The sequence below is a fragment of the Pristiophorus japonicus genome, chromosome 21, assembly GCF_044704955.1.
Source record: "Pristiophorus japonicus isolate sPriJap1 chromosome 21, sPriJap1.hap1, whole genome shotgun sequence".
NCBI lineage: Eukaryota > Metazoa > Chordata > Chondrichthyes > Pristiophoridae > Pristiophorus > Pristiophorus japonicus.
The window spans coordinates 66,329,783-66,354,832 of NC_091997.1; the positions used below are offsets into that span (position 1 = coordinate 66,329,783).

The following is a 25,050-nucleotide window of genomic DNA, read 5'->3' on the forward strand; positions in this document are numbered from 1 at the left end:
TCGAACTTTCTCGCCCTCCATCTGAATTTGAAATTCAACCATGTAATGGGCTTTCATTCCCAAGGTATCCTTTACTGGGAGATTGTTTATTAATCCTGTCTCATTACACAAGACCAGATCCAAAATATCCTGCCTGCTGTTTGGTTCAGTTACATACAGCTCAAGGAACCCGTCCCTTATGCACTCTATGAAATCTAGGAGGACAAGATTTGCTCCCTAGTTCTAGATTCTCCCACGAGGGGAAACATCCTCTCTGCATCTACCCTGTCAAAGCCCCCTCAGAATCTTAACCGTTTCAGTAAGATCACACCTCATTCTTCTAAACTGCAATGAGTCCAGACCCAAGCTGCAGGAGCGAGCGGACAGTGGAGGGGCGGGATTCATGAGCGAGCGATCAGGAACAGCTGAATATTAATCCTCGGAAGATGGCGGGCCAATCGATCCACCCCACCCACCGGCTGAGATCGCGCAATAATCCCAGGCCCCTGTGGGCACAGTGCCAGCCTGGCACATGTTGAGATGAAGACAGACAAAAATAAAATTAATTTAAAACTGACCCCAAAAAATGCGGCCGTGAAACTTCACCGTTTGTTCCGTTATTGTTTTTTTTAATAAAAATGAAACCGATAAAACTATGTACATTTTCATACATGCAGTTACAAACACAAACAATTAAAAGCTTCTAAAATGTAAAACAACACCACAATTGATTGGCGGTTGAGGGAGCGAGAAGGTGAGCTCTCCTTTTAGCTGGGTTTGTAGGTGTGTTTGTACTGGGGGTGCTTGTTGTGACTGACACGCTGGCCAGTCACCAGGCTCTGAATCACCCACTCCTGCGAGACCACTGGCAGCTTCAACATCTCCGCACACTTGAGCAGGGAAGGCGGGCAGGAAGGATCGGTCACCACGATGTCAAAGATGCCCAACGGGACGTCTGCAAGAAGAAGCAATCGTCAAGTCGGCCAAAAGGTTATGGTCCCCAACATCCCCAGCACTGACCGCGTTTGGCCAGCTCCGCTGGGCAGGGCCACATCGCCCGCGGGCCCCGACACGAGACTCCCAAAGCAAGCGTTCTACTCGGATCTCCGACACGGCAAGCGGGCGCCAGGTGGGCAGAGGAAACGCTTCAAGGACACCCTCAAAGCCTCCCTGATAAAATGCAACATCCCCACCGACACCTGGGAGTCCCTGGCCCAAGACGGCCCAAAGTGGAGGAAGTGCATCCGGGAGGGCGCTGAGCACCTCGAGTCTCTCCGCCGGGAGCACGCGGAGGCCAAGCGCAAACAGCGGAAGGAGCGCACGGCAACTCAAGCCCCCCACCCACCCCGTCCCTCCAACCACCGTGTGCCCCAGACACCGCCTGTGACACAGACTGTCGGTCCCGCATTGGTCTCAGTCACCTGAGAACTGGTGTTAGTGTGGGAGCAAGTCATCCTCGACTCCGAGGGACTGCCTAAGATTGCCCAAAGCACTCTCATCCGGCCTCAAAATATCAGAGGCTGATTTCCGCTCTGGGTTATGCTCCGAGATACAGGGTGTGACTAAAGTCTCGGCAGCAGAACTAAATAAACATCATATGCAATGTTCGACAGTGTAGAGAGAGCTTTACTCTGTATCTAACCCCCTGTAACTGCCCTGGGAGTGTTTGATGGGGACAGTGTAGAGGGAGCTTTACTCTGTATCTAACCCTGTGCTGTATCTGCCCTGGGAGTGTTTGATGGGACAGTGTAGAGGGAGCTTTACTCTGTATCTAACCCCCTGTACCTGCCCTGGGAGTGTTTGATGGGGACAGTGTAGAGGGAGCTTTACTCTGTATCTAACCCTGTGCTGTATCTGCCCTGGGAGTGTTTGATGGGACAGTGTAGAGGGAGCTTTACTCTGTATCTAACCCCCTGTACCTGCCCTGGGAGTGTTTGATGGGACAGTGTAGAGGGAGCTTTACTCTGTATCTAACCCCCTGTACCTCCCCTGGGAGTGTTTGATGGGACAGTATAGAGGGAGCTTTACTCTGTACCTAACCCCCTGTACCTGCCCTGGGAGTGTGTGAAGGGACCCCTCACTATTTGCACACGTCACACACCGACACCGCTGCCCGCTCGCTGCCCGCCCGCTGCCCGCTGCTCACCCATGCTGTGCGCGGTTGCGTTGTGCTGTCTGACGGACATGGCCCCGCCCATCATCACAATCTCCGACCAGAGGCTCAGGAAACTCTCCTGCTGATCAGAAACTAGCAGCATCTTCATATTCTTAAACGGGACGGTCCGCGGGTGCCTGCGGGACGGAGAGAGGGAGGAGGGGAGTGTGAAAGTGAAGGGTAAGGAGCGGACAGAAGCGAGACGGAATACATCAGGAAGGAGAGCGAGACAGACCACACCACGAATATTTACAATGTTCTGATTAGCTTTGGGGTGTCGGCTCGTGTTACAGAACTTCTACTGAACATAAGAATTAGGAGCAGGAGTCGGCCATTCGGCCCCTCGAGCCTGCTCCACCATTCAATAAGATCACGGCTGATCATCGACCTCAACTCCACTTTCCTGCCCGATCCCCATATTCCTCGATTTCCCTAGAGTCCAGAAATCTGTCTATCTCAGCCTTAAATATATTCAATGACCCAGCCTCCACAGCTCTCCGGGGCAGAGAATTCCACAGATGCACCACCCTCCGAGAGAAGAAATTCCTCCTCATCTCAGTTTTAAACGGCCGACCCCTTATTCTGAGACTATGTGCACCTTAGTTCTCGAGTCCCCCACGAGGGGAAACACCCTCTCTGCATCTACCCTGTCGAGCCCCCTCAGAATCTTACACAAAAGCAAAATACTGGAGATGCTGGAATCTGAAATAAAAAAAAAAACACAGAAAACGCTGGAAATCTCAGGTCAGGCAGCGTCTGTGGAGAGAGAAACAGAGTTAAATGTTTCAGGTCGGTGACCTTTGCAGTTCTGAAAGATCCCACTCAGAATCTCTCACATTTAAATGAAGTCCCCTCTCATTCTTCTAAATGCAAGAGAGCATAGGCCCAATCTACTGATGGGATTAAATGGGTGGGGGGAGTCTGCGATTGGGGGAGGGGATTGAATGGGTGGGGAGAGTGGATCTATGTCCGAATGACTCTGGAGAACAAAAATAGAAGTGCGTCCGTTTTCTCACCACTCCAGGATACGGTCGGCCTCCACACTGTATCCGGCGGGAAGCATGTAATTCTTGTAAGGCTGCAGCTGGTTTGAGAGGCAACTGTCGCGGACCCACAGGTTGGACACACACGGCACCCCGCTGGCGATACACAGGAAGTACTTCTTGGTTCGACAATGCTGGTCTGCGATCAGTACACACTGGTACGCAGCTTTACACTGAAACACAACAAGGTCACACACCGTCAAGTCGCGCAGAGCACGGGGAAGTTGCAGATAAAGGGTTGGACTCAGGGAGTTACCCTGGGCCCCACATCCCCTCCCTCTCACCTCTGGGCCCCACATCCCCTCCCTCTCACCTCTGACTGTTGCCGGTTTACTCAAGTCTGGGCACGAACCTCAGGCACACAAACTACACAATAACTTAGCATAAGAATTAGGAGCAGGAGTCGGCCATTCGGCCCCTCGAGCCTGCTCCGCCATTCAATGGGATCATGGCTGATCTTCGACCTCAACTCCACTTTCCCGCCCGATCCCTTGATTCACTTAGTGCCCCAAAAACTATCGATCTCAGTCTTGAATATACTCAGCGACTGAGCCTCCACAGTCCTCTGGGGCAGAGAATTCCAAAGATTCACCACCCTCTGAGTGAAGAAATTCCTCCTCATCTCAGTCCTAAATGGCCGACCCCTTATCCTGAGACTGTGACCCCTGGTTCTAGACTCCCCAGCCCGGGGGGGGGGGGGGGGGGGGAAAAACACCCTCCCTGCATCTACACTCCAAAAGTGTACTTCATTGGTTGTGAAGCGCTTTGAGACATCCAGTGGTCGTGAAAGGCGCTATATAAATGCAAGCCTTTCTTTCTTTACCCTGTCAAGCTCTTAAGAATATTGTTAAAATGGCTCCGTCTTTCACCCGACAGACGGGGGGGGGGGGGGGCAGTCTGCGTGTGTCCAGTCTGGGTCTAGTTCCCTCCCATCGGCCCTCAGCTCCCTCTCCGCTGACCCGAGATCGGTATCCGGGCAGCAGGGGCTGCTGTTAAACCTTTACCTGCGCTTCGTTGAAGTCCTGGAGGATGTATCCGCCCCCAGCCCGTAGCTGCCTCTCGGTGTACTGCTTATTGTAGGCCGCAGTTTCCACAAACTCTAGAGTGAAACAGGGACACAGTGAGACATCGACTCTGACCCTCAGCCTGTTCACTAATGCTGGGGGAGTGAGGGGTCGAGACCGGGGCTGATGTTTCTGTTCGCTCCTCATCTCCCCCCCCCCCCCCCGCCCACCTTGGTGAAGAGGCCAATCATAGTGTCTCTCCTGGGATCTTCCTGTTCACTGTGCGTGCCTCAGTTCCAAGCTGATCAGTGAACGGAGTCGCCAGTTCTGGTCGAACGGATTGCCGGAGGTTGGAGCAGGTGACTCACGACCCCCCCACCTCCCAAACCCCCGACCTCTGGGCCCCACACCCCCTCCCCCTCACCTCTGACTGTTGCCGGATTACTCAAGTCTGGGCACGAACCTCAGGCACAGAAACTACACAATAACTTAGCATAAGAATTAGGAGCAGGAGTCGGCCATTCGGCCCCTCGAGCCTGCTCCGCCATTCAATGAGATCAAGGACAAGGGCAGCAGGTGCATGGGAACACCACCTCCTCCACGTTCCCCTCCCAGTCACACACCATCCCGACTTGGGAATATATCGGCCGTTCCTTCATCGTCGCTGGGTCACAATCCTGGAACTCCCTCCCTAACAGCAGTGTGGGAGCACCTTCACCACACGGACTGCAGCGGTTCAAGAAGGCGGCTCACCACCACCTTCTCAAGGGGCAATTAGGGATGGGCAATAAATGCCGGCCTTGCCAGCGACGCCCACATCCCAGGAATGAATTTTTTTTTTTTTTTTTATATAAAAGTGTTTGCAAATCTACCGTATAAAGTCCGAGTGTCTGGACCAGCTGAAGGGGGTCTGGGTATTGGGAAATTCTCCCCCCATCCCACTGACAAAGTGCGTTGTGTTCTCTCAGTGCACCCCCCCCAGTGTGGCTCGCTCCGATCCCCCTCCCAAATCACGTTGCTACCATTAACCACCGGCGACAGCTGCGCAGGAAGGGGAGGGAGGAACGATTGGGCTCACCCTCATCCTCCTCGCTGCTGAGGGCTCCGTCCCGCTGGGCTTGTTTGTTGGTCCGCCGGTCCGATTCGGTTGCCGCGGTGAGGATGAAGGCGTAGCCCACGAAGAGGGTGGGGCTTTTCGGCAAGGGTCCGTGCTGGGCCTCCACTGAGGGGCCAGACTCCCTGGACATGTCGCCCTCCGAGGGGCTCGCAAATCCGCTCAGCTTCGAGATCCCTGCAGACCGGAAACCACAGTTCACAGAGTGCACAGAAAGAGGCCAATCAGCCCCACCAGTCCATGCCGGCGTTGATGCTCCACTCGAGCCACCTCCCGTCTTTCCTCATCTCAATCTATCAGCGTAACCCTCTATTCCCTTCTCCCTCATAAGAACATCAGAAATAGGAGCAGGAGTCAGCCATATGGGCCCTCGAGTCTGCTCCGCCATTTAATAAGATCATGGCTGATCCGATCATGGCTGATCCGATCATGGCTGATCCGATCATGGCTGATCCGATCATGGACTCAGGTTCACTTCCCTGCCTGTTCTCCATAACCCCCTACTCCCCTATCGTTTAAGAAACTGTCTATCTCTGTCTTAAATCCATTCAATGATCCAGCTTCCATTCTGAGGCAGAAAATTCCACAGATTTACAACCCTCAGAAGAAATTCCTCCTCATCTCTCAGTTTTAAATGGGCGGCCCTTATTCTAAGACCATGCCCTCTAGTTCTAGTCTCCCCCATCAGTGGAAACATCCTCTCTGCATCCACCTTGTCAAGTCTCCTCATAATCTTATAGGTTTCGATAAGGTCACCTCTCATTCTTCTGAACTCCAATGAGTAGAGGCCCAACCTACTCAACCTTTCCTCATAAGTCAACCCCCTCATCTCCGGAATCAACCGAGTGAACCTTTTCTGAACTGCCTCCAAAGCAAGTACATCCTTTTTTAAATATGGAAACCAAAACTGCACGCAGTACTCCAGGTGTGGCCTCACCAATACCCTGTATAACTGTAGCAAGACTTCCCTGCTCTTATACTCCCCATCCCCTTTGCAATAAAGGCCAAGATTCCATTGGCCTTCCTGATCACTTGCTGTACCTGCATACTATCCTTTTGTGTTTCATGCACAAGTAGCCCCAGGTCCCACTGTACTGCGGCACTTTGCAATCTTTCTCCATTTAAATAATAACTTGCTCTTTGATTTTTTTTCTGCCAAAGTGCATGACCTCACACTTTCCAACATTATACTCCATCTGCCAAATTTTTGCCCACTCACTTAGCCTGTCTATGTCCTTTTGCAGATTGTGTGTGTCCTCCTCACACATTGCTTTTCCTCCCATCTTTGTATCGTCATATGTTTGTCGAGCCTCCCTTTAAATGCATCGATACTATTCGCTTCAACCCTTCTCTGTAGCAGCGAGTTCCACATTCTCACCACGCTCTGGGTAAAGTACTGAATTCCCCATTGGATTTTAGTGACCATCTTATATTGATGGTCACTAGTTCAGGTCTCCCCACATCTTTGCTACCTCTATCCCATCAAACCCTTTCATTACTTTAAAGACCTCTAGCAACTCACCCCTCAGCCGTCTCTTTTCTAGAGAAAAGAGGCCCAGCCTGCGCATCCTTTCCTGATAAAACTATCAGGGACGATTAAACAAATTGGGGCTCTTTTCTGCAAAGAAGAGAAGACCGAGAGGTGATCTAATAGAGGCCTTTAGTATTAAGCTAAACGAAGTGGATATATACTTGAAAAGGAAACTGTAATGTACGCACTGGGAGTACGCTTACAGGTTTGTAGAGCTGTTAAAGTGCCTCTCCCTCCCACTTTTAGCCAGGGGGCACTTGTATCATTTGTGTTTTAGTGCCCTCAAAAAAAAAGGGGCACTTAAAGTTTTTGGAGTGTGCCCCCACCTTTAATCAGGGGGCACTTGATTACTGATCACAGCTTAAAATAGTTGTGGAGCTGTTGAGGTGGGAGGGGCTTAGCCAGTCACGTGATGTTCACGAGACTCAATAAAACCCCAGCCAGTTGGGTTTGGGGGATCCACGATGGGGCAGGTGGTTGTGAGCCTGGTGGATGAACCGGTAATGTGTCATGTGATTGTTAAACCTTTGCTATTAAGAACTAGTTGGTTTATTAGCAATGTGTTGCTGTGAATTCTTAAGCAAAGAACCCATGAAGCAAATACATTGCAGAAATATGTGCCGGGCTGTGGGGAAAGAGCAGGGGGACTGGGACGAATGGGATCGCTCTTTCACAGAGCTGGCACAGACACGATGGGCCGAATGGCTTCCTGCTGTGCATACCGTTCTAAAACCGGGCTCCCACTCCCAACCGCCCAACGTTATTACCGGATTTTCCAGACCCCGGCTTGCGTCCGCGTTTTGCAGGCGATCGTTCCTCGTCCGAGCTCATCAGCTTCCTCTTCCCCGAGAGGGCCAGGCCCCGCGGGCTTTCCGCCTGTTTCCGCGTCGGCGTGCTGGCCCCAACACTGCTGCGCCGTTTCCGCTTCCCCTCCACCAGGTTATCTGTGGGCGCAGTGTTCGTTCGTCATTACACCCGCGTAGCTCGGTACAGGGCCCGCGCATCGCAACACCGCAGGTCAGGGCAGGGCCCGCGCATCGCAACACCGCAGGGCAGGGCAGGGCTCGCGCATCGCAACACCGCAGGGCAGGGCCCGTGCATCGCAACACCGCAGGGCAGGGCCCACGCATCGCAACATCGCAGGGCAGGGCAGGACCCGCGCAGCGCAACACCGCAGGGCAGGGCAGGGCCCGCGCATCGCAACACCGCAGGGCAGGGCAGGGCCCGCGCATCGCAACACCGCAGGGCAGGGCCCGCGCAGCGCAACACCGCAGGGCAGGGCAGGGCCCGCGCAGCGCAACACCGCAGGGCAGGGCAGGGCCCGCGCATCGCAACACCGCAGGGCAGGGCAGGGCCCGCGCATCGCAACACCGCAGGGCAGGGCAGGGCCCGCGCATCGCAACACCGCAGGGCAGGGCAGGGCCCGCGCATCGCAACACCGCAGGGCAGGGCAGGGCCCGCGCATCGCAACACCGCAGGGCAGGGCAGGGCCCGCGCATCGCAACACCGCAGGGCAGGGCAGGGCCCGCGCATCGCAACACCGCAGGGCAGGGCAGGGCCCGCGCATCGCAACACCGCAGGGCAGGGCAGGGCCCGCGCATCGCAACACCGCAGGGCAGGGCAGGGCCCGCGCATCGCAACACCGCAGGGCAGGGCAGGGCCCGCGCATCGCAACACCGCAGGGCAGGGCAGGGCCCGCGCATCGCAACACCGCAGGGCAGGGCAGGGCCCGCGCATCGCAACACCGCAGGGCAGGGCAGGGCCCGCGCATCGCAACACCGCAGGGCAGGGCAGGGCCCGCGCATCGCAACACCGCAGGGCAGGGCAGGGCCCGCGCATCGCAACACCGCAGGGCAGGGCAGGGCCCGCGCATCGCAACACCGCAGGGCAGGGCAGGACCCGCGCATCGCAACACCGCAGGGCAGGGCAGGGCCCGCGCATCGCAACACCGCAGGGCAGGGCAGGGCCCGCGCATCGCAACACCGCAGGGCAGGGCAGGACCCGCGCATCGCAACACCTTACCGCCACTCGAGAGGGCACGGAGGAGAGTTATGAGGATGTTGCCAGGACTGGAAAATTTTAGCTGAGGAAAGATTGGATAGGCTGGTATTGTTTTCTTTGGAACAGAATAGGCTGAGGTAGACCTTATTAAGGTGTATAAAATGATGAGGGACCTATTTCCCTCAGCAGAGGGGTCAACAACCAAGGGGCATAGATTTAAAGTAATTGTGGTGGGGGGAGGTGAGGTTTAGAGGGATTTGAGGAGAAATTTCTTCACCCAGAGGGTGGTGGGAGTCTGGAACTCACTGCCTGAAAGGGTGGTAGAGGCAGAAACCCTCACCACATTTAAAAAGTACTTGGATGTGCACCTGAAGTACCGTAACCTACAGGGCTACAGACCAAGAGCTGGAAAGTGGGATTAGGCTGGGTGGCTCTTGGTCGGCCGGCACGGACACGATGGGCCGAATGGCCTCCTTCTGTGCTGTAAATTTCTTTGATTCCCAGGAGTGATTATCAAACAAAAGCTGACACCGAGCTACATAAGGTGATATGACCAAAAGCTTGGTCAGAGGTAGGTTTTAAGGAGCATCTTAAAAGGAGGAAAGAGAGCTAAAGAGGCGGAGAGGTTTAGGGAGGGAGTTCCAGAGCTTGGGGCCCAGGCAACAGAAGGCACAGCCACCGATGGTTGAGTGATTATAATCAGGGATGCTCGAGAGGGCAGAATTGGAGGAGCGCAGACATTTATGGCGGGGGGGGGGCTGGAGGAGATTACAGAGATAGGGAGGGGCGAGGGCCATGGAGGGATTTGTAAACAAGGATGAGAATTTTGAAAACGAAGCGTTGCTTAACCGGGAGCCAATGTAGGTCAGCGAGCACAGGGGGTGATGGGTGAGCGGGACTGGGTGCGAGTTAGGACACGGGGCAGTGAGCACAGGGGGTGATGGGTGAGCGGGACTCGGTGCGAGTTAGGACACGGGGCAGTGAGCACAGGGGGTGATGGGTGAGCGGGACTGGGTGCGAGTTGGGACACGGGGCAGCGAGCACAGGGGGTGATGGGCGAGCGGGACTCGGTGCGAGTTAGGACACGGGGCAGTGAGCACAGGGGGTGATGGGTGAGCGGGACTGGGTGCGAGTTAGGACACGGGGTCAGTGAGCACAGGGGGTGATGGGTGAGCGGGACTCGGTGCGAGTTAGGACACGGGGCAGTGAGCACAGAGGGTGTTGGGTGAGCGGGGCTTGGTGCGAGTTAGGACACAGGGCAGCGAGCACAGGGGGTGATGGGTGAGCGGGACTCGGTGCGAGTTAGGACACAGGGCAGCGAGCACAGGGGGTGATGGGTGAGCGGGACTCGGTGCGAGTTAGGACACGGGGTCAGCGAGCACAGGGGGTGATGGGTGAGCGGGACTGGGTGCGAGTTAGGACACGGGGTCAGTGAGCACAGGGGGTGATGGGTGAGCGGGACTCGGTGCGAGTTAGGACACGGGGCAGTGAGCACAGAGGGTGTTGGGTGAGCGGGGCTTGGTGCGAGTTAGGACACAGGGCAGCGAGCACAGGGGGTGATGGGTGAGCGGGACTCGGTGCGAGTTAGGACACGGGGTCAGCGAGCACAGGGGGTGATGGGTGAGCGGGACTAGGTGCGAGTTAGGACACGGGGTCAGTGAGCACAGGGGGTGATGGGTGAGCGGGACTCGGTGCGAGTTAGGACACAGGGCAGCGAGCACAGGGGGTGATGGGTGAGCGGGACTCGGTGCGAGTTAGGACACAGGGCAGCGAGCACAGGGGGTGATGGGTGAGTGGGACTCAGTGCGAGTTAGGACACGGGCTGCCGAGTTTTGGGTGAGTTCAAGTTTATGTAGGGTGGAATGTGGGAAGCCAGCCAGGAGTGCGTTGGAGTAGCCTAGTGGTAACAAAAGCCAAATGAGAGCAGGAGGGCGCCCCAGAGGCCGGCGGGGTGGGGGGAAAGAGGAGAAGAGAGACCTCTCCCTCACTTACCCAAGCTGATGTCCGCGGCCATGGTGAGGGGGGTGGTGGGTTCACAGGGGTCGAGGCCGAACTGCTCCCGCAGCCGGTTGCCCTGCTCCAGCGACAGTATGACTGCCATCCGCTTGTACCACTTCTGCAGGCCGTCCTTCTCGATGCAGTAGTAGAACTCCTCGGCCTCCTTCCGGTGCGCCTTCACGATACCTGCGGCAACGGCACACGGGGTGGTCACTGGTCTTTGCAAATGGTGCGGCAATCTTTACTGCTCAATTTACACCTCCTCCCGACTTATCTCCTGTTCCTTAACTTGTCCCATTACCTTCTCCTTTTGTCTCTTTAATCTCTCCTGTCTCCCACCCGATCACAGACCCTCCCCTTTCCCTGCCCCTACACTTCCTTAAAAACCTGTTACATCTTGAACTTCTTCCACTTCTGACAAAGGGTCATAAGAACATAACATAAGAATTAGGAGCAGGAGTCGGCCATTCGGCCCCTCGAGCCTGCTCCACCACTCAGTGAGATCACGGCTGATCATCGACCTCAACTCCACTTTCCTGCACTAGCCCTCGATTCCCATAATATTCAAAAATCTATCGACCTCGGTCTTGAATATACTCAAAGACTGAGCCCCGACCTGAAACGTTAACTCTGTTTTTCTCCCCACGGATGCTGCCTGACCCGCTGAGTATTTCCAGCATTTTTTATTATTCCAGATTCCAGCATCCGCATTATTTTGCCTTTTTAGTGCAAGGGGGGGTTGGAGTACACGAGTGAGGAAGTCGTCTGATCAGCACCTCATCCTCATTCGGCTCCAAATCCCTCGACACCCTTGCCCCACAACAATCTACTCGATCAGTCTGGAGAGCTGCAAATCTCTCCCAGCGTCCACAGCCTTTCAGGGGGGGGGGAAAGTGTTACAGATTGCCACTACTCTTGGTGTGACGGATATAAAAGCAGAGTGTGTTTTAAATGGTGAGAGACGAGGTGATGCTGGTATGATTTAGGAGTCCTTGTACACAAATCACAGAGTTAGCACGCAGGCATGGCAAGCAATAAGGAAGGCAAATGGCATTTTAGCCTTTACTGCAGGAGGGTTGGAGTGTAAGACTAAGGAAGTCTTGCTACAACTGTACAAGGCCCTGGTGAGACCACACCTGGAGTATTGTGCACAGTTTTGGTCTCTTTATCTAAGGAAGGATATACTTGCCATAGAGGCAGTGCAACGAAGGTTCACCAGACTGATTCCTGGGATTGGGGGGGGAGGGGAATTGACCCAAGAGAAGAGATTGAGCAGATATTCTCTCGAGTTTAGAAGAATGAGGGGCGCTCGTTGAATTCCTTTGCGAGAGCTGGACCCGTTTCTGGCTGTGTCAGAGATCGCTTCTCACAGAAGGCAGGTGCCGCAGGGAATTCAGGGATCTCCTGGACTAGGTTCCATCGCCTAGATGGGTTGGAGAGGAATTTCACAGATTTTTACCCCGGCCAAATTGGCTGTTTTTTTTTAAAAAGCTGGTTTTCGCCTTTCCCAGGAGATCTCATGGTTTGGGTGGGGTGGGGAGAGTGTGTCATCATAAGCAGTCCCTCGGACTTGCTTCCACTCTAAAAATGAGTTCTCAGGTGACTGTACAGTCCAATACGGGAATTACAGTCTCTGTCACAGGTTGAGGGAAGGGGGAGGGTGGGACTGGTTTGCCGCACGCTCCTTCCGCTGCCTGCGCTTGGTTTCTGCACGCTCTCGGCGACGAGACTCGAGGTGCTCAGCGCCCTCCCGGAGGTATTTCCCTCACTTAGGGAGGTCTTTGGCCAGGGACTCCCAGGCGCCGGTGGGGATGTTGCACTTCATCAGGGAGAGTGTGTATACTGAATACACGAGGCATCGCAATTGTGTAGGGCCAGGGACTCTTCACATGTCTGTCACTGTCCGTATCTCATTGAAATGTATAAAATTCTTAAGAGGGCTTAACAGGCCTCCTCCTGTTCCGATGTAAAAGGCTGATCCCAATGCATTTGCAGCTTTTAAAACAATCCAAAGTGCCCGGAGTGGGATTCGAACTCGAGCGCTCTGGATCACTGGCCCAGCGACTGATCCCGCTACGCCACACATTTACCTGCACTGAAGTACTCGTCGTCAGATAGGGCGGTGACCTCTGTCTCCACGGGGATGGGGTCACACAGCAGGATGTCCTTGCCCGACACCTCGCACTCGTAGCCGTCGTCGAACAACACCTTGTACTTGCCGTCGCCGGCGTCCCGGGTAATGGCACCAGAGTAGAAGTACCCGTTGGACGACCACTTGGCCACCACGCGCAGCCCCACGAAGCTGCTGGTCTGGGAGGCCGGGAGCTCAGGGCCCGAGGCGGGGGGAGACGACCCCGGGGGCGGGGGCACCTCCGGTGAGCCAGAGCGGGGGAGGGGCGGGGCCGCCGCCTTCTCGGGGGGCCGGGCCGCAATGCGGGTGTAGGCGTCCTCCTCCGGCGAGGTGGCGCTCGACGGGTCATCCCCCCGTGCCCGGGGAGAGGTGGGCATCATCTCCCTGTGGGGAAACAAGGCGGGGAGAGGGTGGTTAGCGAGGGAGAGAGGGGGAGGGGGAGGGGGAGGGGGAGGGGGAGGGGGAGGGGGAGGGGGAGGGGGAGGGGGAGGGGGAGGGGGAGGGGGAGGGGGAGGGGGAGGGGGAGGGGGAGGGGGAGGGGGAGAGAGGGGTGAGAGAGAAAGGAAAAGAAAGGAAGGGAGGAGAGAAGGAAAGAGACAGAAAGAGTGAATGAAAAAAATCCAGCGATCGAAAGAACAAAAGAATCACAGACATTTACAGCACAGAAGGAGGCCATTCGGCCCATCGTGTCCGTGCTAGCCAACCCAGAGCTACCCAGCCTAATCCCACTTTCCAGCTCTCGGTCCGTAGCCCTGTGGGTTACATCACTTCAGGTGCACATCCAGGTACTTTTTAAATGTGATGAGGGTTTCTGCCTCTACCACCCTTTCAGGCCGTGAATTCCAGACCCCCACCGCCCTCTGGGTGAAGAAAGTTCTCCTCAAATCCCCTCTAAACCTTCTAATTATTTCAAAAATATGCCCCCTGGTTGTTGACCCCTGTGTTAAGGGAAATAGGTCTGTCCTATCCACTCTAGGTCCCTCATAATTTTATACGCCTCAACAAAGGTCTCCCTCAGCCTCCTCTGTTCCAAAGAAAACAAGCCCAGCCTATCCAATCGTTCCTCGTACCTAAAATTCTCGGCAATAAAAAGACTTGTATTTGTATAGCACCTTTCACAAAGGTCTTGACAGCCAATTAAGTACTTTCTGGAGTGTAGTCACTGTTGTAATGTGGGAAACGCAAGCTCCCACACACAGCAATGTGATAATGACCCAGATAATCTGTTTTAGTGATGTTGATTGAGGGATAAATATTGGCCCCAGGACACCGGGGAGAACTCCCCTGCTCTTCGAAATAGTGCCGTGGGATCTTTTACGTCCACCTGAGCGAGCAGACGGGGCCTGGGATGGGGCGATTGTTCGATGAGGAGAGATTGAGTAGACTGGGCCGATATTCTCTGGAGTTTAGAAGAATGAGAGGGGATCTCACTGAAACATACACGATTTTGAGGGGGATTGACAGGGTAGATGCAGGGAGGATGTTTCCCCCGGGCTGGAGAGTCTAGAACCAGGGGTCACAGTCTCAGGATAAGGGGTCGGCCATTTAGGACTGAGATGAGGAGGAATTTCTTCACTCAGAGGGTGGTGAATCTTTGGGATTCTCTGCCCCAGAGGGCTGTGGAGGCTCAGTCGTTGAGTATATTCAAGGCTGAGATCGATAGATTTTTGGACTCTAGGGGAAATCGAGGGATACAGGGATCGGGCGGGAAAGTGGAGTTGAGGTCGAAGATCAGCCATTGAATGGCGGAGCAGGCTCGAGGGGCCGAATGGCCGACTCCTGCTCCTATTTCTTATGTCCTTTATTCACGATGCAAAAAGAGCCCCCAGTGTTGGCCGAAAGTGTTCCATTTCCCCAGGACTGGCATTCCCAAGTTCCCCACCTGCCCGGCTTACCTCCCAACTAGCGATCGGATTGGCGGCCGCCCTCTCTTCCCCCTACCCCGGGGAGCGGGGCTCCTCGGTATGGGCTTGTGGCTGAGTGAGGTCTCTTCTGTCTCTGCCACACCTGACAGCGGATGTTTCGACGGCGACCAATATTGGCCTCCAACCTTCCGAGGGCTTAAAACAAAAAACAAAAACAAAATCAGAAAGATGGCGTTGCAGGCGAAGGATAATGACAGGCAGCTCAATCGTGGAACGGCGCTCAGCGTCAAACAGCCACTCATCTGGGCTGGCTGGTGTAGTAACTCCTCCCAACCACCGAGCGGGACAATGAGCTGGCCATTGGCCACCCTCCCCATGGCAATTGGGTTCAAGTCCAGCCCACACCCAATCCCAAGAGGTTCCTCTGTAAGACGTCCCATGTCAGCTCAAACAAGCAGCTCGACCCACTGCACAAGCCTGCCCATCTCGCCCAGAGTCACAACAGGACAGCCAGTGTGGGACTTCAAACAATGTCACACTGCTACAGAAGGGCGCTCACGTCGGAGATTGCACTGAGACATGCACTCTGTATCTAACCCGTGCTGTACCTGCCCTGGGAGTGTTTGATGGGACAGTGTAGAGGGAGCTTTACTCTGTATCTAACCCTGTGCTGTACCTGCCCTGGGAGTGTTTGATGGGACAGTGTAGAGGGAGCTTTACTCTGTATCTAACCCGTGCTGTACCTGCCCTGGGAGTGTTTGATGGGACAGTGTAGAGGGAGCTTTACTCTGTATCTAACCCGTGCTGTACCTGCCCTGGGAGTGTTTGATGGGACAGTGTAGAGGGAGCTATACTCTGTATCTAACTCCCTGTACCTGCCCTGGGAGTGTTTGATGGGACAGTGTAGAGGGAGCTTTACTCTGTATCTAACCCTGTGCTGTACCTGCCCTGGGAGTGTTTGATGGGACAGTGTAGAGGGAGCTTTACTCTGTATCTAACCCGTGCTGTACCTGCCCTGGGAGTGTTTGATGGGACAGTGTAGAGGGAGCTTTACTCTGTATCTAACCCCGTCCTGTACCTGCCCTGGGAGTGTTTGATGGGACAGTGTAGAGGGAGCTTTACTCTGTATCTAACCCCGTGCTGTACCTGCCCTGGGAGTGTTTGATGGGACAGTGTAGAGGGAGCTTTACTCTGTATCTAACCCCGTCCTGTACCTGCCCTGGGAGTGTTTGATGGGACAGTGTAGAGGGAGCTTTACTCTGTATCTAACCCCCTGTACCAGCCCTGGGAGTGTTTGATGGGACAGTGTAGAGGGAGCTTTACTCTGTGGAGGCTCAGTCGTTGAGTATATTCAAGGCTGAGATCGATAGATTTTTGGACTCGAGGGGAAATCGAGGGATATGGGGATCGGGCGGGAAAGTGGAGTTGAGGTCGAAGATCAGCCGTGATCTTATTGAATGGCGGAGCAGGCTCGAGGGGCCGAATGGCCGACTCCTGCTCCTATTTCTGCTGTACCTGCCCTGGGAGTGTTTGATGGGACAGTGTAGAGGGAGCTTTACTCTGTATCTAACCCCGTGCTGTACCTGTCCTGGGAGTGTTTGATGGGACAGTGTAGAGGGAGCTTTACTCTGTATCTAACCCCCTGTACCTGCCCTGGGAGTGTTTGATGGGACAGTGTAGAGGGAGCTTTACTCTGTATCTAACCCCCTGTACCTGCCCTGGGAGTGTTTGATGGGACAGTGTAGAGGGAGCTTTACTCTGTATCTAACCCCCTGTACCTGCCCTGGAATTTCCCGCAGTACAAGTGTGCAATGGGGAGATAAGGACAGAGAGATTGAAAACAAGGATCAGAAATCCCCCCCCACCCAGTCACCAACACCCGCCCCACCCGCTCTGCAGCGATGGCCCCCACCTGAGTTTGGACTGAATGCCTCGTCCGCTGGGCACGACGAACTCCCGCAGGTCTGCCCCTCCGTTACGCCCCCTGGAGCCGCCGCTGCCCCTCCCCCGCTCGTGCGAGGCAGGCCCTCCTCCCCCGCTGCTGCTGCTGCTGTGAGCCAGCGACACGATGCTGCTGGTGCCACTGGAGGCTCGCAGCAAGCTGGAGGCCTTCGAGGAGAAGGAGCTGATGTCCCCCAGGTCGCCAGAGGTCATGGACCCTGTGGCCCGAGACGGTGAGACCTCGTTCTCGTATTCCCGACACTCCAGCACCGGTTCCTCGCTCTCCTAACCAAACAAAACACAGACAGAAAGGGAGCCACGTTAAACGGTGACAACTCCTCTGGTCGCAGCAGAGATACAATCACAGAAAGTTACAGCACAGGAGGAGGCCATTCGGCCCATCGTGTCCGCGCCGGCCGACCAAGAGCTACCCGGCCTAATCCCACTTTCCAGCTCTCGGTCCGTAGCCCTGTAGGTTACGGCACTTCACGTGCACTCCAAATATTTTTTAAATGTGGTGAGGGTTTCTGCCTCTACCACCCTTTCAGGCCGTGAGTTCCAGACCCCCACCACCCTCTGGGTGAAGACATTTCCCCTCAAATCCCCTCTAAACCGCCTACCAATTACTTTAAATCTGTGCCCCCTGGTTATTGACCCCTCTGCCAAAGGAAACAGGTCCTTCCTATCCACTCTATCCAGGCCCCTCATAATTTTATGCACCTCAATCAGGTCTCCCCTCAGCCTCCTCTGTTCCAAAGAAAACAACCCTAGCCTATCCAATCTTTCCTCATCGCTAAAATTCTCCAGTCCTGGCAACATCCTGGTAAATCTCCTCTGTACACTCTCCAGTGCGATCACATCCTTCCTGTTATGCGGTGACCAGAACTGCACGCAGTACTCCAGCTGTGGCATAACTAGTGTTTTATACAGTTCAAGCATAACCTCCCCTGCTCTTGTATGCTATGCCTCGACTAATAAAATTCCCAATTTATTTACATTAGTCAGCCGTGGCTCAGTGGGCAGCACCCTCGCCCGAGTCAGAAGGTTGTGGGTTCAAGTCCCACCCTAGGGACCCAAGCACAAAATCCAGGCCGATACTCCCAGTGCAGTGCCGAGGGAGCGCCGCACTGTCGGAGGGGCAGTGCCGAGGGAGCGCCGCACTGTCGGAGGGGCAGTGCCGAGGGAGCGCCGCACTGTCGGAGGGGCAGTGCCGAGGGAGCGCCGCACTGTCGGAGGGGCAGTGCCGAGGGAGCGCCGCACTGTCGGAGGGGCAGTGCCGAGGGAGCGCCGCACTGTCGGAGGGGCAGTGCCGAGGGAGCGCCGCACTGTCGGAGGGGTCTATTTTCCGTGTCTGCCACGCTCAGCCTGCTGCTTCTTCCAACACTGACCCCACCCCCGATCGGACCTTACCTCGGTCACTTTGCGCTCCACCTCCTTCCCGTCCATGTAGTAAACGTCGGTGATGATGCGAGTCAGCACGGTGCGCACCTCGCGGATTGTGCGGACGTGTCTGCGCAGGAGCCGGCCAGGTGGAGGGGGCGGGAGCTCCAAATCCTCTTCCTCCTGCAGCGCAAAACAGTTAGTGCGGCCGTTACACAAACCCTCAACTGGTCTACCGAGCATCCGCCCAGACACAGCTTCAAATCGCCGGGAATGGTTTAACGCAAGGTTACAGGAACTATATTTTTTTTTACTCAAAGGATGTAATATATTTGGAAAATTTGTAAAAAGTATTCAAAATGCAGCTGCATCAAATGGGGGAGTTAGGGTACCGGAGGGATGGGCCTCGATGGGAGGGTTAGGGTACCAGAGGGATGGGCCTCGATGGGTGAGTTAGGGTACCGGAGGGATGGGCTTCGATGGGAGAGTTAGGGTACCGGAGGGATGGGCCTCGATGGGAGAGTTAGGGTACCGGAGGGATGGGCCTCAATAGAAGAGTTAGGGTACCGGAGGGATGGGCTTCAATGGGAGAGTTAGGGTACTGGAGGGATGGGCTTCGATGTGAGAGTTAGGGTACCGGAGGGATGGGCCTCGATGGGAGAGTTTGGGTACCGGAGGGATGGGCTTCGATGGGAGAGTTAGGGTACCGGAGGGATGGGCTTCGATGGGTGAGTTAGGGTACTGGAGGGATGGGCCTCGATGGGAGAGTTAGGGTACTGGAGGGATGGACCTTGATGGGAGAGTTAGGGTACTGGAGGGATGGACCTTGATGGGAGAGTTAGGGTACCAGAGGGATGGGCTTCGATGGGAGAGTTAGGGTACCGGAGGGATGGGCCTCGATGGGAGAGTTAGGGTACCGGAGGGATGGGCCTCGATGTGAGTTAGGGTACTGGAGGGATGGGCTTCGATGTGAGAGTTAGGGTACCGGAGGGATGGGCCTCGATGGGAGAGTTTGGGTACCGGAGGGATGGGCTTCGATGTGAGAGTTAGGGTACCAGAGGGATGGGCTTCGATGGGAGAGTTAGGGTACTGGAGGGATGGACCTTGATGGGAGAGTTAGGGTACCAGAGGGATGGGCTTCGATGGGAGAGTTAGGGTACCGGAGGGATGGGCCTCGATGGGAGAGTTAGGGTACCGGAGGGATGGGCCTCGATGGGAGAGTTAGGGTACCAGGCGGATTGGATAAGAGAATGGTGGATGACTGCGATTGATCAACCATATCCAGATTCGGGATGGACTGGACTCTGACGCTCTCGCCCTCCAGGCTGTGTGTTTCACCAGCACGACACAATCGGAACGCACCATTTATCGAGGAAACAAGAGAAGGGGCCAGTACCTGACTGTGAAGGGAGTCTGTGTCTCGATCATCTGCCCCCTGGTGGGCGTGGAAGGAGGTACTCCTCGACCGCATCTGGGGCTTGCCGGACGACCCTTCGGTCTGCACCATGGCGTCCCGCGACGGGACCTTGGGGCACTCCCGCTGAGCCGCGCTGGTCTGGGTGGCGGTGTGTGTAACGCTGAACTCCGAGGGGCACTGGGGCAACCCACCCCGCCCGCGCGGCTGGACTGCCCGCGCGTTCACTGCCCCCTCGGCCGCCCTCCTCCCCGCGGGGCCGGCCGGCGTCGTCTCCTCGTCCTTGGGGGTCACGCGGACCACCGCAGCCCCGCCCCGCTCAGCGCCGTTCCCGCCCTTGGCCGGACCTGGACCGCAGGGCACCGCGTCCAACTCCATGGCCTCCACCTCGCTCTCGCCCCCGCTCCCCGCCGAGGGTTTGCCGGCCCCCGATTCCGGCATGGACTCCTCGGGGGTCTCCCCGACCTCTTCCGCCGGCGGCGACTGGCTGATCAGGAAGTGGCGCCGCGCCCTCTGCTTCGCCCGCTGTTGCCGCTGCCACGTCTTGCGCTCGTCGCAAACTTCCTCCGCCTCTTCCTGGGTGCTGGGGAGGCTGTACGGGTCACTTCTGGAAACATATAAAATCAGCAACTAGATCGAGTGAAAGAAAGACAGACTCGCATTTATATAGCGCCTTCCACCACCACCGGACGTCCCAAAGCGTTTTACAGCCAATGAAGTACTTTTGGAGTGTAGTCACTGCTGTAATGTGGGAAACGCAGCAGCCAATTTGCGCACAGCAAGCTCCCACACACAGCAATGAGATAATGAACAGATCATCTGTTTTTAGTGATGTTGATTGAGGGATAAATATTGGCCCCAGGATACCGGGGATAACTCCCCTGCTCTTCTGCAAAATAGTGTCGCGGGATCTTTTACGTCCACCCGAGAGAGCAGACGGGGCCTCGGTTTAATGTCTCATCCGAAATATGGCACCTCCGACAGTGCGGGGCTCCCGCGGCACTGCACTGGGAGTGTTGGGCTGGATTTTTGTGCTCAAGTCCCTGTAGTGGGACTTGAACCCACGACCTTCTGACTCAGACGAGGGTGCTGCCCACTGAGCCACGGCTGGTCATCTAAAAGGAATGAGAAACTCTCTGTGCCCCTACCCAACAGTGGCTCAATGAGTAAGTCCATCGTAGGGGTATCCACTGGCAGCAGGATGGGCAAGCAGAGGACACAGATTGAAGATAATTGGCACGACAGAGTAGGAGGAATTTCTTCACTCGGAGGGTGGTGAATCTTTGGAATTCTCTGCCCCAGAGGGCTGTGGAGGCTCAGTCGTTGAGTATATCCAAGACCGAGATCGATAGATTTTAGGGCTCTCGGGGAATCGAGGGATATGGGGATCGGGCGGGAAAGTGGAGTTGAGGTCGAAGATCAGCCGTGACCTTATTGAATGGTGGAGCAGGCTCGAGGGGCCGAATGGCCGACTCCTGCTCCTAATTCTTATGTTCTAAACGAACCAGTGGGGAGGAGAATTTTTCTTTTTACGCAGCGAGTTGTTGTGATCGGGAACGCGCTGCCTGAAAGGGCGGTGGGAGCAGATTCAATCGTAACTTTCAAACAGGGATTGGATAAATACTTGAAAAGGAAAAATCTTCAGAGGAAAGAGCAAGGGGGAGGGGAGAAGGAAAGAGTGGGACTGATGGGTTCGCTCTGTCACAGAGCCAGCACAGGTACGATGGGTGAATGGCCCCCTCCTGTGCTGTAAGATTCTATGTTGCGATACTGGGCTACACAGCTTGGGGAGCACCCAGGCGGTTCATGTTGAACTTCCTGATCTTCGGGCAATGCTGGCACTGAACCTGGGCTCGGGAAGGAAAGAACAATCACATCTCTGACCCCGATCCAGCAACACCTCCCACAGCTGTGGCTCAGTGGGCAGCACCCTCACCTCCGAGTCAGAAGGTTGTGGGTTCAAGTCCCACTCGAGACTGGAGCACAAAAATCTAGGCCGACTCTCCCAGTGCAGTGCCGAGGGAGCGCCGCACTGTCGGAGGGGCCGTGCCGAGGGAGCGCCGCACTGTCGGAGGGGCCGTCTTTCAAACGAAGCGTTAAACCGAGGCCCCATCTTCTCTCTCAGGCGGGTGTAAAAGATCCCAAGGCGAAGAACAGGAGCAGGGGAGTTATCCCCAGTTTCCTGGGACCAATATTTATCCCTCAATCAACATCACAAAAAGAGATTATCTGGTGATTATCACATTGCTGGTTATGGGAGCTTGCTGTGCCAAATTGGCTGCCGTGTTTCCCACATTACAACAGTGACTACACTCCAAAAGGTTAATTCATTAGCTGTAAAACATAGAAACATAGAAAATAGGTGCAGGAGCAGGCCATTCAGCCCTTCCAGCCTGCACCGCCATTCATTGAGTTCATGGCTGAACATGAAACTTCAGTACCCCCTTCCTGCTTTCACGCCATACCCCTTGATCCCCCGAGTAGTAAGGACTTCATCTAACTCCTTTTTGAATATATTTAGTGAATTGGCCTCAACTACTTTCTGTGGTAGAGAATTCCACAGGTTCACCACTCTCTGGGTGAAGAAGTTTCTCCTCATCTCGGTCCTAAATGGCTTACCCCTTATCCTTAGACTGTGACCCCTGGTTCTGGACTTCCCCAACATTGGGAACATTCTTCCTGCATCCAACCTGTCCAAACCAGTCAGAATTTTAAACGTTTCTATGAGGTCCCCTCTCACTCTTCTGAACTCCAGTGAATACAAGTCCAGTTGATCCAGTCTTTCTTGATAGGTCAGTCCCACCATCCCGGGAATCAGTCTGGTGAACCTTCGCTGCACTCCCTCAATAGCAAGAATGTCCTTCCTCAAGTTAGGAGACCAAAACTGTACACAATACTCCAGGTGTGGCCTCACCAAGGCCCTGTACAACTGTAGCAACACCTCCCTGCCCCTGTACTCAAATCCCCTCGCTATGAAGGCCAACATGCCATTTGCTTTCTTAACCGTCTGCTGTACCTGCATGCCAACCTTCAATGACTGATGTACCATGACACCCAGGTCTCGTTGCACCTTCCCTTTTCCTAATCTGTCACCATTCAGATAATAGTCTGACTCTCTGTTTTTACCACCAAAGTGGATAACCTCACATTTATCCACATTATACTTCATCTGCCACGCATTTTCCCACTCACCTAACCTATCCAAGTCACTCTGCAGCCTCATAGCATCCTCCTCGCAGCTCACACTGCCACCCAACTTAGTGTCATCCGCAAATTTGGAGATACTACATTTAATCCCCTCGTCTAAATCATTAATGTACAATGTAAACAGCTGGGGCCCCAGCACAGAACCCTGCGGTACCCCACTAGTCACTGCCTGCCATTCTGAAAAGTACCCATTTACTCCTACTCTTTGCTTCCTGTCTGACAACCAGTTCTCAATCCACGTCAGCACACTACCCCCAATCCCATGTGCTCTAACTTTGCACATTAATCTCCTGTGTGGGACCTTGTCGAAAGCCTTCTGAAAGTCCAAATATACCACATCAACTGGTTCTCCTTTGTCCACTTTACTGGAAACATCCTCAAGAAATTCCAGAAGATTTGTCAAGCATGATTTCCCTTTCACAAATCCATGCTGACTTGGACCTATCATGTCACCATTTTCCAAATGCGCTGCTATGACATCCTTAATAAGTGATTCCATCATTTTACCCACTACTGAGGTCAGGCTGACCGGTCTATAATTCCCTGCTTTCTCTCTCCCTCCTTTTTTAAAAAGTGGGGTTACATTGGCTACCCTCCACTCGCTAGCAACTGATGGAATGTTGGAAAATGACTGTCAATGCATCCGCTATTTCCAAGGCCACCTCCTTAAGTACTCTGGGATGCAGTCCATCAGGCCCTGGGGATTTATCAGCCTTCAATCCCATCAATTTCCCCAACACAATTTCCCGACTAATAAAGATTTCCCTCAGTTCCTCCTCCTTAATAGACCCTCTGACCCCTTTTATATCGGTCTCCGTAATCCCAATCACTTCATATTTGTTAACATCTATTTGCACAGTTAATTCATCCACCTTATTGCGGATACTCCTTGCATTAAGACACAAAGCCTTCAGGCTTGTTTTTTTAAACACCCTTTGTCCTTTTAGAATTTTGCTGTACAGTGGCCCTTTTTGTTCTTTGCCTTGGGTTTCTCTGCCCTCCACTTTTCTTCATCTCCTTTCTGTCTTTTGCTTTTGCCTCCTTTTTGTCTCCCTCTGTCTCCCTGCATAGGTTCCCATCCCCCTGCAATATTAGTTTAACTCCTCCCCAACAGCACTAGCAAACACTTCCCCCTAGGACATTGGTTCCGGTCCTGCCCAGGTGCAGACCGTCCGGTTTGTACTGGTCCCACCTCCCCCAGAACCGGTTCCAATGTCCCAGGAATTTGAATCCCTCCCTGCTGCACCACTCCTCAAGCCAACGCTTTGGGACGTTCGGTGGTCACGAAAGGTGCTATATAAATGCAAGTCTTTCTTTACCTACAAGAGGAGGACACAATCAGGAGCTAGAGGTTGCAGTAGCCCCACAGTCCATGCTTAAACTTAGACATAACGAACAGTCACTTTCTGAGGGGCACTACAATAGCCGGAGAAAACAGGAAAAAATACTCCGCACTCCACAGGTTAATCTACAGCCCAGCTGAAACCACCAACCTTACTCCAGAAACAGACGCTAAACGGCACCATTCTAGCACCTCAGTGACGGTCGGTCCCCTCAGCCCCACATTCAGCAGGAGGCAGTGAATGGGACCATCAGAGTTTGCAGCAGGGCCAATGCAGATCTGGTTTCTCCTCCATTTTTAACGTAGATTCAGGTCTGAAGGCATAGCAGGGGAGCTAGTGACACCCCCCCCCCCCCCTCCCCCCCCCAACACTGACAGACTGACCGGTGCAGGGTTACTGCAGACTGTGTGCCCAGCGCAGATATCAGAGACCATTCATGAGATGACACTGACACAAACCCTCCTCAAACTGGGCAGTCGTGGCAAACCAGGGGTTAATACCACCCCCCCAACCCCACATTCTCGTTCCAGTCGTCCCTAGAGTACAAAAGATTGAGCGGTTTTCCGATCAAGGTGTTTAATAGGATTCTGCGCACCTCGGCAAAGATTTATTAGCTTTGGAGGGGGTGCAGGGCAGATTCACCAGAACGATACCGGCTCATGGGAACACCACCACCTCCACGTTCCCCTCCCGACTTGGGAATATATCGGCCGTTCCTTCATCGTCGCTGGGTCACAATCCTGGAACTCCCTCCCCAACAGCACTGTGGGAGCACCTTCACCACACGGACTGCAGCGGTTCAAGAAGGCGGCTCACCACCACCTTCTCGAGGAGCAGTTAGGGATGGGCAATAAATGAGGAGGAATGCCTGCATAAACTTGAGTTTAGAAGGTTGCGTTTAAAATGTTAGCAGAATTCAAATCGGGTGGATCGAGAGAATCTAT

General features: G+C 54.6%; 1 protein-coding gene across 4 annotated transcripts in view; it reads right to left on the minus strand.

Annotated features, from left to right (window-relative positions):
* Positions 1-596: 596 nt before the first annotated feature.
* The window catches only part of tp53bp1 (tumor protein p53 binding protein, 1), a 95,823-nt gene continuing 71,369 nt past the window's right edge, over positions 597-25,050 (minus strand). For all 4 annotated transcript variants that reach the window (XM_070864952.1, XM_070864949.1, XM_070864950.1 and 1 more), the window contains 12 exons: positions 19,539-20,163; positions 18,173-18,325; positions 16,734-17,047; positions 14,852-15,016; positions 12,916-13,340; positions 10,820-11,011; positions 7,594-7,770; positions 5,260-5,472; positions 4,182-4,276; positions 3,151-3,350; positions 2,126-2,271; positions 597-934 (listed from right to left, as the gene is read on the minus strand). In XM_070864952.1, the coding sequence (XP_070721053.1) occupies positions 747-934; positions 2,126-2,271; positions 3,151-3,350; positions 4,182-4,276; positions 5,260-5,472; positions 7,594-7,770; positions 10,820-11,011; positions 12,916-13,340; positions 14,852-15,016; positions 16,734-17,047; positions 18,173-18,325; positions 19,539-20,163 (2,893 nt within the window). In that variant the 3' untranslated portion in view covers positions 597-746. The remainder of the gene's footprint in view (positions 935-2,125; positions 2,272-3,150; positions 3,351-4,181; positions 4,277-5,259; positions 5,473-7,593; positions 7,771-10,819; positions 11,012-12,915; positions 13,341-14,851; positions 15,017-16,733; positions 17,048-18,172; positions 18,326-19,538; positions 20,164-25,050) is intronic.